Source organism: Acanthochromis polyacanthus, chromosome 20, assembly GCF_021347895.1.
Source record: "Acanthochromis polyacanthus isolate Apoly-LR-REF ecotype Palm Island chromosome 20, KAUST_Apoly_ChrSc, whole genome shotgun sequence".
Classification (NCBI taxonomy): domain Eukaryota; kingdom Metazoa; phylum Chordata; class Actinopteri; family Pomacentridae; genus Acanthochromis; species Acanthochromis polyacanthus.
Genome location: NC_067132.1, coordinates 2,650,059 through 2,670,024, shown reverse-complemented (window position 1 = coordinate 2,670,024; position 19,966 = coordinate 2,650,059). Strand labels below are relative to the sequence as shown.

Below are 19,966 nucleotides of genomic sequence, written 5' to 3'. Positions count from 1 at the left end.
CTATACCACTCTAAGCTCTGACTCAAGCCACGAGCACCAGTCAAAACAGATGTCTGCAGACTAGCAATCTGAGGTCACAGATCTCTGCACGAGGACAGTGAAAATAAATGGATGTCTATGGTTGAACCGAGGAAAGATTCTGTATGTGAACAGTGGATGTAGAGATGAAAAAAGAGCTCAGCATCAGTAATGGACCAAGAGAGGGATTACAAGTACTTCAAAGAGGGCCCTGGGGGTCAGCATAACACTGAAATACAGTGTGCATATAACTGTCCATGCTTTATTTGGAAATATATACTATATTTTTGTCTTGCAAGCAGTACGGTCATTATCTTTCCCTTTGCTCTTTTTTAAGGATTTCAGTTTAACAGGTTTTTAGATTGAGACTCCTGCAGTTTGTTTTTTTAGACAGTTTTACATTGGCTGTGCATTCGTGTTTCTTGCAAAAAACATCGAGACTTCCATGGCACATGAATTCTACAATGCAAGCAACCAAACATAAGGCTGAGATCTGCTATCATTCCATTCTGCTATCAAATCAGGTTTCTGTCTGAATGCTTCATGATTACAGTGAAATAGTTATCAAGTAAAATAGAATGGTTCTGATCACATTGAAAAAACACAGACAATCTATTCATTTCAGAAAACTTACACTCCCCCAAAGTATTAAAACACTGAGACTAGTTCCTTTGTCAACTAAAAACATTTGGGTTTGATATCAAACGATGAATATGAGACAGAGATCAACATTCAGCTTTTATTTCCAGATATTTACATCTGGATCTGATACCCAGCTTAGTAGATAGCATTATTTGTAACGCAACATCAGATTTTTAGGTGAGCAAAAGTACTGGAACAAATAAACCTAAAATAGATTAAAGTGAATAAGACTCCGTATTCAGTTGCAACTCCTTTATAACTGCATCAAGTCTGTGACCGATTGGCATCACCAAACTTTAGCATTCTTCTGTTCGATGCTCTTCCAGGATTTCACCACAGCCTCTTTCAGCTGTTGTTTGTTTTGGGGGGTTACTCCCTTCAGTCTCCTCTTTAGCAGGTAGAATGCAGCTCTACAGGGTTTAAGTCTGGGGATTGACTTTTTCAGTCTAAAACCTTCCACAGCAAAATAGTTCTGTAGACTTCTGAGTTCATTTCTCTGCTGCCATCATGTTTTACATCATCAATGAAGATCAATGAGTCAATCCCAGAAGAAGCCATGCAGCCCAAGCCATGACATTACCTCCACTATGTTTCATAGATGAGGTTGTGTGCTGGGATCATGAGCAGATCATTTCTTTATCCAAGTTTTAGACTTTCCTGCTAAAGGTTCATCTTTGTCTCATCAGTCCATAAAACTTTGTCCCAGAATTTTTGAGGCTCAAATCTGACTTTTTTCGGAGCAAATTCTAGCCTGGCCTTCCTGTTCTTCTTGCTAAAGAGTGGTTTGCATGTTCTGGTGTAACCTCTGTACTTTTGTTCATGAAGTCTTCTGTGAACAGCAGATTGCGATACCTTCGCTCCTGCCCCCTGGAGATTGCTGCAGATGTCACTAACATCATTGTTTTAGTGTCTTTCTTTACAGTCTCACAATGTTGTGAACTGCTCCTGTTTTCCTTGTTTTTTCTATCTTCTTCAGGACATTCCAAATGGTTGAACTGGCTATGGTCAATGTTTGTGCAATGACTCTGATTGATTTTCCATCTTCTCTCAGCTTCACAACTGCTTGTTTTTTAGCCATAGACAGCTCTCTGGTTTTCATGTTGGTTACAACTCTAACCATAGACGCAGTCTGCACAGGAAAAACACAAATCTGAAACTCAACATAGACATAGAATGCTATTTATTGTTTTAGTAATTAATGTATTGTATTAATGTAATAAGACACACCATGGCAACAACATATCTGTCAGTCACATGGTCCAGTTCTTTTGCTCACATGAAAAATGGATGGTCCAAACAAAAGGGGCTGTCTTCTAAGTTGTTTATCAGATCCAGATGAACGTGGATAAAAGCATCATCTAAATGAAATTGTAGAATTGTAGAACTGCTGCAACTGTGTTTCTACTGATTTTTAGTTGGTCACCAATATTCCTGCCTCCTTTTCCATCTTTGTCAAGTCACAATCAGATGTTTCACTTCCTCTATCAGTTCTTTTCTGTATAGAGCAATGATTCTGACATGTGATTGACACAATTCATAGGTCCATATCTGAAGAAATTCTGGTGTTCACAGGTCATTTATTATACATGTTCATACAAATAGACTAATTGGAAATCACAAGTGTACTCAGTTTTTCTTCAGCGATCACAGGTTTTCTACCTCCTGTGTCAGTGAGCAGGTGCATTCACTTTTGTTGCTCTGAATTTCAACTTTGGGGCCTTTATTTTCAGTGAAGTCTTTCCAAAGTGTGTTTGCTTTTGATTGTTCTGAAGAAAAATAATCCACTTGTCAAATTGAAAAAAAAGTAGTTTAATAACTACGTTTTTATATTTTATACAATTTTTCAAACCATTTAACCTTCAAGTCATATTTCACAGGGCTGTATTCATTTCTGTAGTAAACTGTGCATACATGTGGTAATAGTCTTAGCTATCTCAACTGTGAAGGTTCTCATTCATCCAGGTCATCTTAAGGTGAAAGGTTTACTTCAGGCAAATGGACTTATTCTTGTAATCTTGAAGACGTTTCGCCTCTCATTGAGAGGCTTCTTCAGTTCTAAAACTAGCTTGGAGAGTCCCAGGTATTTAACCCCTAGAGGTGGTTCAGATGCGGTGTGCCTAAAGTTTGAACAAAACGTTAAAATGATTGGTTATTGAGAAAGAATGTGATCTCGTATCTGTATGAATGATATGACTGGACTTATTACACTGAATGAAATAAATAAATTAAAAAAAAAAAATACTTCCAGTATTACATGAGTGCAGAGAAAATGCTCGTTTCTTTCTAACATGTTAGCAGGCACAAATATGAATAAAAAAGTTTCATATGTCTTAGTCAGAGGCTAACAGTGGTGGGAGCACAGCTTCTGAGCTGATGCATGAAGGATCAACAAAAAACATCAGTGCGTATGATATTATGGGACTGAAGGGCCGTTTACACGAGGACGCTTGCAGGTGAAAACGGCAAAATATTTCATCAAAACACCCTACCGTTTATACGAGGACGGCGTTTTGGGGGCTTGAAAACGCAAAAATTTGAAACCGGCCTCCAGAGTGGAAAAGTAGAAAACGCTCCGCCGTTACGTTTCCGTCTAAACAGCAACACGCAAAACTTTGCCGAGATCTGACCACGTCGCGCACACGATTACGTCACATACGTGCTTTGGTTTGCCGGCCGGTTCAAGGACGTAAACAAAGATGTGTGATTATTTCCATCCTTCGTACCTTCAAGCAACTCTGGCAGCTCTATGTACACTACAGGAGTCGTACCAACAAACGTACAGAATCTGTACAGATTCCATTCATGAACATTTACCGCGGCGGAGATCCGAAAAGGGAGATAGTAAGCATGTGTGTAGACATGGCGGAGTTTTATCACAGCGCCACCCAGCTGCCTGGCATGCATATCCAATCGAATTCCACACACTATAGAGTCACCGTATATACGCAGATTTCCTTCAAAACAGCTCGTCTAAACGTGAAATGACAAGACGCCACTTTTGCGTTTTCTGTTAGGATGGTCCTCGTGTAAACGGCCCCTCAGTATCTCAGAAAGTGTCAGGTTGTGAGCAAGAAAAGCAAGACGAATGCTGACTTATCATAAGACTCTGTTGGTTTACTCCATCATATTTAGTCACTACTCTTTAATCTCTGTCTCACTGTAATGATATCAATGTCAGATAATGTTTTTAAAATCATGTCTCCTATACAATTGCTGTGACACTGAGAAAAAATGTACTTTTTTGCATTTGTGTTAAAAATAGCTTTTGGAATACACGTTTGTGCATGTGTGCCAAAAACCCTGTCTGGCCTGAGGTGGACAAGCTTAAAGCTGACAGTATGCAGGTGCAGCTCCAACTACATTCCATGAGTTGGACATTTCTGTACTGTAAATCTCTTTCTGCGTGATCTTAGAGTATATTTTAATCATTTAAGGTCATGGTTTCTCATTTTCACAAGTTATAAGTCATAATCTTCAAAATTCTAAAAAGGAAAGGCTTGAAATATTTCACTGTACATGTAATAAAGTAAGAATACATGAAAAATTAGCTTTTTTGGAAGTAGGCTTTTAGCAAGAGAGATCATATTTGTCCTATTTCTCCACCAGGCTAAAACCTTCCTTTTTGACAACGCTTATAGTTAGGACTGACTCGGGTGACCCTGAGCAAGTCAATTGGAGTCTGCATGTATGGAGCACAACTGACTTCTTCTTCCATGTCCCTTACTTACCCCTAGTTCTGCTGATATAGGCCCAGGCTGCTGGGGACCTCTCTGGATGCACTGAGCCCTTCTCTAATTACTATCTATACCATTATTGCATTGCATTCACTCTGTTTCTCTCTGTGTCCTTTCTTCAAGTTAATTAAACTAATTAAACTAAAAATGTACATTCAGATAGCTTATACCACTCACTTAGCTTGGGAATCTTTTTGAAAAAAAATAGCTGTTTGTTTAAAGGGAATTATGAATTCCTAAGAGAGACAATGTATAATTTAACTATGTCTGTCATTCACACAGCTGCTTTAGTTTTATGCATAACTAGACGTATACATGTGTATTTAAATGTGCAAACTCTTAAAATAATGTAACGCTGCCTTCTTCCAGCCTTAGCTTGATAAGCTGGAATACTCACAGGCGTGGGTTAAGGAAAGCACAGGGACAACCTTTCTCCGTTTTTCACTCTTACTTTAATGTCTGCATAGCCAGGAGGACAACAACTTAGCACTCAAAACATAGCAAGGTGATTGGTCACTTTACATCTTGTGATCTCAACCGTCCTTGACCTTAAAGGGGAGGTGCATCAATATACAGTACCTTGTGAAAGCATTCGGCCCCCTTGAACTTTTCAACCTTTTGCCACATTTCAGGCTTCAAACATAAAGATATAAAATTTTAATTTTTTGTCAAGAATCAACAACAATTGGGACACAATCCTGAAGTGGAATGAAATTTATTGGATATTTTATACTTTTTTAACAAATAAAAAACTGAAAAGTGGGGTGTGCAATATTATTCGGCACCTTTACTTTCAGTGCAGCAAACTCACTCCAGAAGTTCAGTGAGGATCTCTGAATGATCCAATGTTGTCCTAAATGACTGATGATGATAAATAGAATCCACCTGTGTGTAATCAAGTCTCTGTATAAATGCACCTGCTCTGTGATAGTCTCAGGGTTCTGTTTAAAGTGCAGAGAGCATCATGAAGACCAAGGAACACACCAGGCAGGTCCCAGATACTGTTGTGGAGAAGTTTAAAGCCGGATTTGGATACAAAAAGATTTCCCAAGCTTTAAACATCTCAAGGAGCACTGTGCAAGCAATCATATTGAAATGGAAGGAGTATCAGACCACTGCAAATCTACCAAGACCCGGCCGTCCCTCTAAACTTTCACCTCGAACAAGGAGAAGACTGATCAGAGATGCAGCCAAGAGGCCCATGATCACTCTGGATGAACTGCAGAGATCTACAGCTGAGGTGGGAGAGTCTGTCCATAGGACAACAATCAGTCGCACACTGCACAAATCTGGCCTTTATGGAAGAGTGGCAAGAAGAAAGCCATTTCTCAAAGATATCCATAAAAAGTCTCGTTTAAAGTTTGCCACAAGCCACCTGGGAGACACACCAAACATGTGGAAGAAGGTGCTCTGGTCAGATGAAACCAAAATCCAACTTTTTGGCCACAATGCAAAACGATATGTTTGGCGTAAAAGCAACACAGCTCATCACCCTGAACACACCATCCCCACTGTCAAACATGGTGGTGGCAGCCTCATGGTTTGGGCCTGCTTTTCTTCAGCAGGGACAGGGAAGATGGTTAAAATTGATGGGAAGATGAATGGAGCCAAATACAGGAGCATTCTGGAAGAAAACCTGTTGGAGTCTGCAAAAGACCTGAGACTGGGACGGAGATTTATCTTCCAACAGGACAATGATCCAAAACATAAAGTCAAATCTACAATGGAATGGTTCACAAATAAACGTATCCAGGTGTTAGAATGGCCAAGTCAAAGTCCAGACCTGAATCCAATCGAGAATCTGTGGGCAGAGCTGAAGACTGCTGTTCACAAACGCTCTCCATCCAACCTCACTGAGCTCGAGCTGTTTTGCAAGGAAGAATGGGCAAGAATTTCAGTCTCTGGATGTGCAAAACTGATAGAGACATACCCCAAGCGACTTGCAGCTGTAATTGCAGCAAAAGGTGGCGCTACAAAGTATTAATGCAAGGGGGCCGAATAATATTGCACACCCCACTTTTCAGGTTTTATTTGTTAAAAAAGTTTAAAATATCCAATAAATTTCATTCCACTTCACGATTGTGTCCCACTTGTTGTTGATTCTTGACAAAAAATTAAAATTTTATATCTTTATGTTTGAAGCCTGAAATGTGGCGAAAGGTTGAAAAGTTCAAGGGGGCCGAATACTTTCACAAGGCACTGTATGTAGCACATACTCTTAACTTAACTTGAACTCTATGGTATATGGATTTACCTTTAATGAAATTAAATCATTTGTCTACATAAATCATAAAATAAAATGAAGTCATCTATCAAATAAAATAAATCTTCACAAAAATAATGTAATTGTAATCAATGTTGTAGGAGAGAGGAATAACGGTGTGGAAGAGACCAAAAAGTGAGTATAAAACACCCAAAATATGTTTTTGTACTAGAGGCTAAATGCTGTGGTTTATTTTAGCATGACAGTGAAGAAACATTTTCATTTATATGGCTCCATAAGTCTGGATGGGATCTGTAGTGACTGCGCATGCGCGATTCATCTGTCGTCTGGCCGCGGAGTGATGTGGGTCTCCCCCTCCCCTCACTGGGACTGCTGTGGGGTTACTGGACTGACAGCCTGTGCTCTGGGAGGAGGAGAAGCTCACAGCAGCACCTGCTGCTCATTGTGGGCAGTAACTGCAGCATGAGCCGAGTTTTTCCTGTCAGAGTCTCCAAAATGGCAGAACAAGTCGCTAGATTTGTCGCTAGTCGCTTTTGACAAAAAAGAAAGTCGCTAGGAGCTTTGAAAAGTCGCTAGATTTAGTGAGAAAGTCGCTAAGTTGGCAACACTGCATGGGTTAAGGAAAGCACAGGGACAACCTTTCTCCGTTTCTCACTCTTACTTTAATGTCTGCATAGTCAGGAGGACAACAACTTAGCACTCAAAACATAGCAAGGTGATTGGTCACTTTACATCTTGTGATCTCAACCATCCTTGACCTTAAAGGGGAGGTGCATCAATATATGTAGCACATACTCTTAACTTAACTTGAACTCTATGGTATATGGATTTACCTTTCATGAAATTAAGTCATTTGTCTAAATAAATCATAAAATAAAATAAAGTCATCTATCAAATAAATAAATCTTCACAAAATGAATCTCATCTTACAATAAGGTTACTATAATTGTTTTGGGTCTTGTCATTAGTCCTTACTGTGATGGCAGGTCCAGCGAAGGCCAGGCTAAGAAGCATTAGCAATGGATGACCTCGTGGTTTGGGTCGATGTAGGGCAGGCTCAGGCTACGGTCATGGCAGTTGAAGCCAGACTTGACTGGCTTGAACACATCCGTCCACTCCAGGAAGTACAGACTGACCACAGACGATACAAGGATTGGCAGCTATATATGGACACAGAAGCAAACAGAAAGAAGAATATGAGGACGTTCAAAGTCATAAAGAAGCTTTGGCAGATTGCATGAATAAATAAATAGATAAACAGGCAGTGAAGGATGTAAATGGCCCCATAACCTTTTGGTTCAATGACCATGTTAATTTGATTTGATAATGAGGACGGAGGCATGGAAAGTAATTTCATGACTGGAGGGCGTGAGAATGATGCTGAGAGTGATAGAAGGAGGCATGTGGAATTAATTGGCCTCATGAAGTCTTCCCAGTGATTTTAGCTGAGATGTGCTGAATGAATTCTTCTAATTCCAACAAACGATTGAGAAACAGCTAGTTCATGTTTATTATAGCCAGTTTAAGGTTTTCAAATTATAAATGATCCGTCATAACACAGCAATTCAATGTCAATCCCAAAATGAAATTAGAATGATAAAGCTGGTGTTTAAGTGCTTCGGTGGTGTGTGGAAGAAAGCCAGGAACCAGCTCTACACCAGGCTCAGCTGGTTATGTAAATTCCTGCCTTTTGACATGCTGAATGGCTGGCTGAAGCAATTTCACCACTGACCTGTTACACTGTCACTGTACTGTGCACTGTGGCATTTACTGTCCAGTCTTATCAATACCACTGAGAGAGTAGATCTGTGGAGATGATAGCACAGACTCCAGATGAGCTGTTTTCTCTAAAAAAACATCTCCAAAACTGTCTTTTGAGGACACAAAGAGTTTTCACTGGACCACATAAAAGCTACATGTCACAAGTATAGAGGAAGAAAACTGGAGACTCAAAATGGCTCCTGCTCAATCCAAGAATCCTGATCTCTGTCTGCTGGCTGGACCTTATTTTACAGTATCACCTGACCTATAAATGCTATATGAGCTAGTGCCTGGCTCCCAATCCACATTATTACACTACATACATTGCTCATTCTCTTTCACAACCATAGGTCAAGTCTTTTCTTTTTACCCTGATGACAATTCTTAATATCAGGTTAATATTGGGATCTGTCAGTACAAGGTGCCATTCAATACTGTATTAATACTCAACTTGAGAAGTTCTATCTGTGATGTATTATATCTATCTGACACTGAGCTTCTGCCTGGGTCTTTTAACATACAATTATTCCACGGGCTACGGGATCCAAATACATAAGATACTAATTCAGAACTATAAAGTTATTTTTTTTATCATCCAACACATATATTTTTATTTAGATTTACATTTAGAAATAGTCAGTAATTTTGTCAGAAAATTAGAAAATGATCACAAATCAGAAATTATTCAGTTTAGTGATGCTATATTGTACTGATCACAGATAGTACTGGGGTGGCATGGTATATTGGTTTCAGCATGAAATGACAATGTGTGCATGAATGCATGGAAGTAAGGGCAAAAAGCAAATGGCAATTCTTCCTGGCTAACCTAAAAGAGAATTCTGTCTGATAGGACACTATTTACTCTGATTTGATGGTTCTTGGATATAACTGAATACTGAATTTGTTGCCTCAAGATAAGAAGGAGTGTGGAACAAGAGAGAAGCACTGAAAAGGAGGACTTAGTTCCATTTTGCCATTTTTCGGACAACACAGACTCGTTCCTAACAGCTTATGATTGGGGCTCCCTTGTCAAAGGCCACAGAGCACAACAGATGCTCCAAAAGACACAGAATGAACTGCTAAATGAAAGGATAAGACAGATCCATTTCACCACTGAAGTACTTCAGAACGAGAGCAAACAGAGCCTCCAAAAATTGGCCACCACACTTGCCCAACACAGTCATGGAAGAAATAGCTCACTGTACAGAGAGGACACAGCTGACTCCACATGAAAAGGGCAAGAAAGGACAAAACCAGAAATTTTTGATCCTACAGGTCAAGACAAACAACGTTAGGACAAATTCTGAATCAAACCAGGGAAAATTTTACATAATATTAGACACTCCTGAAAGATGGATGAAAAGCTAGAGAACTAACCCAACCAGAGAAGGATGCTTTAGCCAAAGGACTGAACTTTGCCATATCTCCACAGCAGTACAGTGGTGGATTTTAACACAGCCATGGAAAACCGCCATCAGAACACAACCTTGCAGAAGTGGAAGCAGAACAGCTCAGGTTAAAAATATCAGAAGCACTTCCACCTTCCAACTTAAAAATCCAAGAAAAGAGACAGTAGCATCTCTCAGCAAGGACAAGAGCATCACAATCAAAGTAGATACGCTGTGATACTCAACACCCACCGATGGCTAACTGACCAAACTAACTATTCCCGTGTTCTTGGTGTGCATTAAAAAAAGAAAAGCAAATAGAAAAAAATATTTCAAAAAGTGGTAATTTACTGGCACGCAGTGATGTGGCTGTTTCTGAAAAATACTGACCATAAATAGAGCCAAAGTATGTTGCATCTAACAGTCAGAATTGTAAATGGCTTTCATGGTAAACCAGCTCACAAAAATATGACTCTTTCACATCAAAGTAAAAACAGATTTCGCTGTAATTAAAAAATATAAAATGTAAAACTGATGATTGCCTAAGTATTCACCACTTCAAGTCCTGTATGTAGCTGGTGCACATTTACAGCATTGAGCCTGTATGGATATGTCTCAATGAGTCTTGCCACATCTGATCACTAATTTTATCTCACTTCTTCTTTGCAAACTGCTAAAGCTCTATCAAGACTGCATGGGGTTCAAAAGCAAAACAGGTTCTTTTCAAGTTCAGCCACGAATTTCTCCATCGGACTGAGGTCTGGGCTCTGACTCAGCCGCTCCACAACATTCACCTCGTTGTCTTCAAACCATTTCTGTACAGCTTTGGCTGAATATGCTTTGGGTTATTGTCTTGCTGGAAGAATATCTTCTGTCAAGTCACAATTATCTGTCAACTGCATCAAACCAGATGTGTCTATATGTTTGCTATATTAATTTTGCCTTCCACCTTTGCACAGCCTAAGAGCCTTGAGAGGCCATTTCCACATCACAATGCTGCCACAGTTGGTGCTGCAAAAATATCGTGTATAGTCTGATGGCGGAAACATCAGAGTTTTGGTCTAATCAGGACCAAACAGAGCCTTCCCCGTTGGAAAAAATACCCCCTTTTATCCCACTACCTTAACCCTAAAGTACGGTCCCAACGACCTTTGAAGGCTGACAGAAACTTGACGTTGGTGTGAAGTTGGAGGCACTGGGTCTACACTGTACGTGCTATTGCTATTGTGTCTGAAAGGTAAATTTTAAGGGGAATCTACGTACTATAATAAAACTATCCATCTGTCTGCCAATTATGTGTTTTGGTAAATTTAGCATATCTAATTATAAGAAATCCATTAGACATCATGGTTTCACCATAAAAAGAGTCTATTGTTCACGAACCGCTGAAACTCACTAAACTTAAAGGCTTACTGTTGGCTAGTCATGCTAACCAATGGTGAGTGGTGGGAGGCATCAATTCAATTTATGTCTTTTGATGAACATAATGTGAAATTGCTAAGAACCAGGTGACATAAAAAAGTATACTGTTTTCCATGTTCTGTCAGAATGTGGTTGTAAAGGCAGTTTTTACAGATAGTCTTGCACTATGATAATGTAAACAATAGCCATGCATTCTCTTCCATCCTTTGAAACATCTGGATGATCTACCACTCTGCATGAGTCGTTATTACCTGTGATGTTTAAGGAACACCATCATTATATTTTGTAAGACTGTATAAGACTCTAAATAAGAGTCTCTCCCAGGTAACAGTGGGTTTAAGGATCATAACAGCCGCCTGTTTTTTTCTTTTTAAAAGGAACAAGACTCAACAAGGCTTAAGGGAAGAAGTTAGTGTATGTAGCTTTCAAAGTAAAAAGCCCACAGTTAGCTGAGAAAACAAAGTTAATAGCATGCATCGAGGTACAGTGGTCCCTTGTATATCGCTGGGGTAACGTTCCAGTCCTCCCCTCGATAACGAAAATCTGCGAAAAGTAGCGACCATATTTATTTATTATTCTATATACTTTAAGGCTTTAGAAACCCTCCCCACACACACACAACATCGCAGAGCAACGTATGTGCAGTGATAGATCATGTGATCTGTGTGAAATGGACAAGGCGAGATGCTGAACGTTGCTAACCACAGGAGATGAGGAACTGACGCTGGGGTCGCCAAGCAATCAGCGCCCAGTGCTGTATGCAACGCATTTGATTTCCATTGAATATTGTTTAATGTGTTTTGGCTATTATTTTATTTTTTTTAGATTTGTTTCAATCTTTAGGCTAGAAAATGCTTATCTTGCTGCAAAAAAAATCCAAATAATGTCGCAATCACAGAGCTGGTTGCTATGAAAGAACTGCTGTGCTGCAATGACCATGGAAATTTGAGGTGTTGGGGGTTAAATGTCATTACTGGTGTTATGTTAGTGCTACAGTGTATTAGTGTTTGTGCTTTATGTGTTTTTGTGCTTTACTCAGCCTAGTTAGTTTGGTTAAGTGTTATGGTGTCATGATCGTGAGTGTGTTTGATGACTTCCTGCCACATTTTATATCGTGCTGTTGTGTCAAAAGAGAAGCATCTGCCAGTTGCAGAGTACATAAAAGGCAAGTACTCTTTCTCCAGCATCGTTCTTCAATGCAGCTCAGTGCAATACTAAATGTATAAAACAATACATAATAGCAAAAAATATGCAATAATAAATGCAATTTAAAAAATCAGCGATACCATGAAAACAACGTGAACCACCAATAGCCAACGGACGCACTGAATACCACACTATCAAAATAAAATGTTCTGAACATGTTATGAACATCTTAACAGTATTCTGAAATGCTGGCTTCAGAAACATATTCGCACTAAATTATACCTTATTCTGTAAATTAGTAATTGATGAAGGGACATTCATCTGCACTGCCGGCCCGTACTCAAATTTCTTCAAGCATTACTCGTCGTCACAAGTTGTTGACTCTTATCAGTACCACGACTGGTTCCTACCAACTGGAGGACTGTTTGACGAGCCTGCCCTACCTAACAAGGCCGGACTGATTATACTGACAGTGATCAGTGAATGCAAGTAAACAAGTCCAAGAAATACCAGTGCAGTCAGAATGGAAGAACAGCAGAGTGATAAATCAAAGAGCAGAATTTCTTAGCATTCCTTACGCTCTCTTTCTCTGAAAAGCCCTCATCTCTCTCTGGGAGAGTTCAGCTCAGCAGAGATGCTCCATTGCCCTACATCTGCTTATACTCACTGCCAGCCTCCGTTCTGTGTCTCACTCCCTTTGTTTTTGCTTTCATCCCCTCTGTTTCTGTCAGAAGCAAAGACTCTCTATCTGTGTCACATATAGTGGACTGTTCATCTCACTATCAACCTAGTTTCCTTTCAGCTGACTGCATCCTCCTTTTTTCTCTCTGTCTGCCCAAGGATCTTCCGACATGTTTTTCAAGCATGACATGATACTGATAAATTTTGGCTTAAGGTGCAAATGAAAAGACCAGACTGCATCTTGCATCTGATTTGGGGCAACGGAGCTGACGTTACCACTTGCTTCCTCTGAACCATAATATACAGTCATGGATGAAATCCAAGGTGGCGTACAACTGGGGTTATATTATACACGGTGGACAAAGGAACTTCAAGATCTCTAGAGATTGTCTTGTAACAATTGAGATTGGCTCGTATTCTCCACAGTTTTGCTTCTTAAGTCCTCGACACTTCTCGGCTCTTCTTTCTCCTCTCCATGCTTGGTGTGACACACATAGGCACAGAACACAAAGGTTGAGTCAACTTTTATACCTTCTAACTGGCTTCAGGTGTGATTTCTACATCACCAGCACCTGTTACTTGCCACAGGTGAGTTTAAATGAGCATCACATGCTTGAAATAAAATGATTTATCCACAGTTTTTAAAGAGTGCCAATAATTTTGTCTATCCTATTTTTCGAGTTTTGAGTAAAATTATGTCAATTTTGGCTTTTTTCTTGTGCTTTTTGTGTTTTCTAATGCAAATCAAGGAAAAAACAAAAACATTTGTAATTGCAACAATTTCTGGGAGAATTGTGTATTTTCTGGAAAACTCCAGGGTGTCAATACTTTCGTCCATGGCTGTAAGCTTTCGATGTGAAGTGCTGTAATAAAGGCTGTTTGACCTTTTCATGTTTGCTTATGAAAACACAGTATATAGGCTTCAAAGTTCTTACATTTAATCTGTTGTTGATTGAAACTGATCACAATTTGTGGCTTACAACAGCATTGCAAAAATAACAGGTGGTAATTTATTGAATATCACAGCAAGCTTCAGCTTTTACCCTAGCCAAATGGTGAGAGTTTGGTGTTTAGGAATGCAAGGGTCCAAGTGTTAAGGAGCTGTGACCTCCTCACTAACAAACTCTGTTGTTAGTAAGTTCACTATCTATAAGCAGAGGGAGGTGTTGATGCTAAGCTAATCAAGTTCATTGAGCAGTTTGGGAGGGATCATGGAGTTGATTGCTGAGCTGAAGTCGATGAACAGCATTGTCACAGAAACTTGAATCAGAGCATTTGAGATCCTCGTGGTTAACAGGGGTGATTATCTCCCAATAGTGTCAGACGCAAAGACAAACCATGAACTAGTGGCAGTTTGCTCAGTATAAGCTAAGTAAGTCTGATCCATAGTAGATACACTTTCAGCAAGAGGTCTAAATGGATATTTTGCAAATGATCTGGTACCAGATGCCACTGGGCATCTTTGAGGTCTAGCAAAGCCCATGACTTGGCAGATAGTAGCTGTTTTTGTGGCATGTTAAGACCCAGCATTCTGGGTAGGTGGCGATAATATTTTGGTTTATCGGGATGTGACACATTACACTAACAGCAGTAGTCCTCATGTACTTTATCGAGACTGTCCTCCTTGAAAAAATGACCACATAGGTCATCTGTACACGCCCTTATTACGACAAGTGTTCCGTTTTGAAGTTAAGCGACTTCTAGCGGTTAAGTAAATATCGACACTCTCCGGTGTCTCAGCTGAAACGTCACCATGAACAAACTTTGACCTAACACTAACCCTAACCCTAATCATAACCATAACCCTAACCTGTCTTGCGAAAGTGAGGGAAAAGCCGTTTGGTGTGACCTCCTCCTGAGATAGACTCCAGCACCCCCGAGGATAAAGCGGTGTATAGAGAATGGATGGATGGGACAGTAGTGACAGTCGTTAGATTTCCCTTTGATTAGCTCACTTTGTTAATAGATGACATCAAAAATCACTCTCTATTTACTATGTTGTGTACTACATTTACTGTCAGTCATTTTTTTTGTATCCAGTTTTGGAGTGTGCACATTGATCTGCTATTAAATGCAAAAACATTAAAAAAAAAAAGGAATGCACAAAATGTTGCTTTCTGCTAACACTTTCCATAATGTGATGCTCCACATTTTAAAAATGCAAATATGATGACTGTGCACTCAGCACCTGATGATGATGTCGCAAAATCTCAACTTCGTGCAGCGTCATTCCATGAAAAATCATTCATCTCCCACCTTCAATTAAGTGCCATGTCCTTCAGCATAGGTGATCATTTCCCTCCATCTAATCCGATCTTTTGCTTTCTGAATTGTGACTTGTTTCCATGTGTAGCCATGATGTCAGTCCATCTGTCATTTTATTTCTCTGTCTGCCTCGTCCTCTCTTCCATTCATTTTTTTCCAGTTGTAACGATATATTCCATGGTTTCTTTCCTTATGATGTGTCCAAAAAATATTGCTTGCCATTTTCTAATGTTATTCAGTAGTGTATAATTTGTTTAGTATTTTTAAAACATCTTCACTGGTTATTCTGTCTGTATAAGATATATCTAGCACATGTCTGATAAACCGGGTTGCACAGTAGTGTAGTGGTTAGCACTTTCACCTTGCATGAAGAAGGTCCCTGGTTCAAATCCCAGCCTGGGATCTTTCTGCATGGAGTTTACATGTTCTCCCTGTGCATGTGTGGGTTTTCTCCGGGTACTCCGGCTTTCTCCCACAGTCCAAAAATATGCTGAGGTTAATTGGTTACTCTAAACTGTCCATAGGTGTGATTGTGTGTCTGTATATGTAGCCTTGTGACAGACTGGTGACTTGTCCAGAGTGTCCCCTGCCTTCAGCTGAGAGGATAAAGCGGTGTATAGAGAATGGATGGATGTCTGATAAACCACATCTCTGCTACAGTGATTTTGTTTCACATTTTATTATTTATGTTTAAAAGTTCACATCCATACGTCAGAACTGGTAGAATGCAACAGCTAATTGCTATTTTCTTTTTTGTTAGTGTATTATTCATTTTCATAAAAGCTGTTTTTGCCATTGCTACTCTACATCTGATGTCTGTTTCACATCTTCCGTCTGATGCCATCCATGAGCTGAGATATTTCAAAATGATGAACCTGCTTCAGTATTTCTTGGTCTAATTCTATGTTACAGGTTGGAATGACAGTTTTCTTTGTAATTACCATTACTTCTGTTTTCTTTTTGTTTAAAAACAGATCAAGTTTTTGGCTCTCTATATTAATTGCAGATACTATGGTTAGCAGGTTTTCTTCACTGTTTGCTATCAGCACCGTGTATGTATAATGTATGATATTTATGTTATAACCTCCAATGGACACTACTGGTAAGTCTTGTATTTTCCTCATGATGTTTTCACTGTACGAGGAGAACAGGAGAGGCGATAGTACGCATCCCTGTCTGAGTCCTCATTTTATTGGTTGTTCTTCACCAGTTTTGTTGTTTAATCTCAATGCTACCCTTTGTTGCCAATAGAGATTTTTCATCATTTGTAAATCATTTCCATCTATGTTTATGCCCTTTTGCATCTGGATTATTAGCTCATGTTTTACTGAGTTGAAAGCTTTGGTGTAATTGATGAAACACATGCAGAAGTCTATCTCCCACCATAACCCCCTAAAAATCAGCTAATGTTTTTGCACAATGCTTCAGTACATTTAATAAAGCCGTGCAAAATGTTATGCTATGCTTATTTTCTGAGTTACAGTGGGCTGAAACGTCATGTTAGTTTTTTGAGCCCTCATCACTTAATTTTTTTCAGGAGATATTTTCACAGATGAAAAACACATTCAACTCTGCCAAAAACTAATCATTTTGAAAAAAAAAAAATACTTGGCTTCCACAAATACACCAAAGCTACTGCACATCCAAAAACTCAGATTTTGAGTTTTTTCAGATGTGTTTGAATTTGAAGAGCATGACGCTGCTCACTAGGTAGTCAACTACATAACAGATTAATGCCTTTTATATCGTTGTTAAATTAGATAAAGTCTGAACACTTGACAATTATGGATTTCTACCAGTTAGTACACTATCCTAGTGTAAAGTGGTACTGAAAAATGTTTAAACCAAGTTTGTTGCTGTCTTACAGTCCAACTTTATATCCTCAAGTTTGAATTTGTCACACCTTGTGCCAGGGTCAACTGATGTTACTCAATGGCTGGGAAGCTGGGAAGTTCACAGGAGAACAATTAAAAGTGAGCGTTGAAATAGGTGAGATATTCTGATCTTTAGTCCCTGTGGGTGGAGTTCAAAAAGCTAGATCCTAGAATTCTCATTATGCAAGCGATTAGAGTCATTTTGTTAGTCTCTTCTTGTATGATAAACATCCACATTTTTTTTAAAATGGATACTTCCAATTTGTAACAAGGGTAAGTAATATGTAGACAACGAGACATGAGTCATGACTGCAGAGGTTAATCTCTTTTAGGGAAAGGCAGCCATTATGATTGGCACGCTCTGCTCTCCTGTCTACATCCGTCATGGTTGGCAGAAAAGCAGAATGGGACACAGCTAAACAGGCCACCTCCTTAGCTCTCTGAGAACCAGCCACTGACACACACACACACACACTCTGGGAATTAGCCTGAGTGGGCTTGATTCTCTGTACAAGTGCTTTACTTCACTGCGCATTGACTTTCAGCATTGACCTAGTTTAAATGCCTCCTGCCGTTGGTACAAACAGAAGAAAAAAAATCCCTCAGTGAACAGTAATTTTAGGGATTTGAAAAGCTCACAGCTAGCATTTATTGTTCAGAGACACTGATTGTAGTATGAGTGACATGTGTTGACATGTGATTCCAAAAACAGAACTAAATCCAGGGAATCCCCTGACAAACTCAGTGCTGACAGAAACATCCACTGGGATGTTGTAGTCATCCCAACAGCATCCATCACGCATCATTTATAATACATTTGCCTCTAAATACTGTAAGTTGGATTGAAAGGCCACAGGCCAGCAGTGAATTAGAGCATGCATAAAAAGTGCAGCAGGGAAACGAGTGACAGTCACCACAAGCTGCATGCATTCTCAATATAAATGTTTCATCAGTCAATGGGACTTAACCTTTAAACTTAACATTTCTAAAAATAAAATATATAACAAAAATCCTTGGGGGCCTATGGTTGACTGGTACAGTGTTTCCAAAACATCCAGACTTGAATTTAAAGTTGCTTGGCAGTGTTAGAGATGTCCTCGTCATGTTTCATGTTTGCAATACTGCAGTATGCTTTCTCTGTCCACATAAGGCTAATGTGTGTGTGTGTGTGTGTGTGTGTGTGTGTGTGTGTGTGTGTGTGTCTTATCAGATCTGTTGTTAAAGTTCATAAGTGTCTGAAATACTCTAAAATGGTATGCCATTTTGTGTGTGTTTTGCCACACTGATAGGATCTATGTGCTTGACTGGAAACAGCTGTATCAGATTTAGGAAATATTCTGTTATATAACATCAATATAAAAAAGCCACATATCATAAATAGAAAAGGCAACTAAAGCAAACGTTGGTGTCTTTTAAATGATGAAATGAGGTGACTACGTTGTGAAGTAAATAGGAATATATGTGATTCATCCCATCAGCTTGCAGTGAATGAAACGTTTCATTTACACAGCACACTGTGTTGATGTTGACATGATACCTTATGTCACACATGTTAAAATAGCACAGAACAGAGGAGTATTTTTCAGATGGCTCTCAGAGATGCGCATCTTTAAACAGACTGTGGTGCTGTCCTGTATCTTTAATGGTAGTTCATCTCTCCTGTAGAAGGAGACACAAAGCATGCAGCATCAGCTCACCTCTACAAAATAGAAGCAGGGCAGCAGGCTGACACTGTCTTTGGTCAGGATCCCCTTGTCTCTCGCAGACATGGTCGGGCCTCCAAACGTCCAAACAGATCCAAGATGCGACGAGGAAAGAATGGCTGAGCTCCTCCTGTCGTTCTGCAGAGATCAGGAGCGCTCCATGTTCAGCGGGATGCTCCGTATCCAGCCCACTCTCCCGATGTCCACACCTGCACGGCCCTTTATCTGTGCTGCCGTGAAGCCCCGGGCTCGGTTCTGTGCATGTCTCCCTGCGAGCTGTCAGATGGGAAACGGAGCCTCGCGGACGGAGGGAGGGAGCAGGAGCGGGCGCATGCGCACTGAGGAGGAGGGCTGACACTGACAGCGTATGGTTTTGACAGCTGAGACTAACAATGGATGATCAGAAAGACTCTCCAAGCAAAAGGAGTAGTTTTCCGTGAAGATAGTTTTCACTGACACAGGCTCTTTCACTTGCAGGTTTCATGACGTCCCTCTGAAGTGCTCTGACATCCACAGGCCTCTGTCACCACCCCAGATTGTTTCACACATTGTGTTGTCTGCACCTTCAGCTGTGAAGTCAGCACCGCCAGAATCACGTCACGAGCACGAACCACACTGACATTTTCCTTATTTGTCGCTTGCCATTTTTCATCAATTAGGCTACCCTGAAATAAAAGCCTGAGATTACTGAATGAAAGCAGAAATGATGACTGTACAAAGCTTGTGGACATGGGCTGTCTGCAAGATTATTTCAAATTATTGACAAATTGTGATTGAGCTTAAAAGGGACTATGGCTGAATTTTATTTGTTGATGTTGAAGCTGTGGCAAAGCCAGATAAAAACAAAAGACATCATCATTTACACTTTAAAAAAATGTTAGAATATATCATAGTACAGTTTCTATACTTGTTGTACTGGATCCAGTTGATCACAGCATCTTATTATAGAGACTGGAATGTGTTATTGGGATAAAAGGAACTGCACTAAACTGGTTTAAATCATATTTATCAGACAGATTCCAGTTTGTTCATGTTACTGATGATTCTTCCACCCATACCAGAGTTAGTTAAGGAGTTCCGCTCGGCTCTGTTTGAGGATCAATACTTT

General features: G+C 39.7%; 1 protein-coding gene across 1 annotated transcript in view; it reads right to left on the bottom strand.

Annotated features, from left to right (window-relative positions):
* LOC110972120 (phospholipid phosphatase-related protein type 4) overlaps positions 1–19,189 on the bottom strand; it is a 34,490-nt gene extending 15,301 nt beyond the window's left edge. Inside the window, 3 exon segments of the mRNA XM_051940023.1 lie at positions 7,594–7,643; positions 7,646–7,778; positions 18,853–19,189. Coding sequence (XP_051795983.1) covers positions 7,594–7,643; positions 7,646–7,778; positions 18,853–18,924 — 255 coding nt within the window. The 5' untranslated portion in view covers positions 18,925–19,189.
* Between the last annotated feature and the right edge of the window lie 777 nt (positions 19,190–19,966).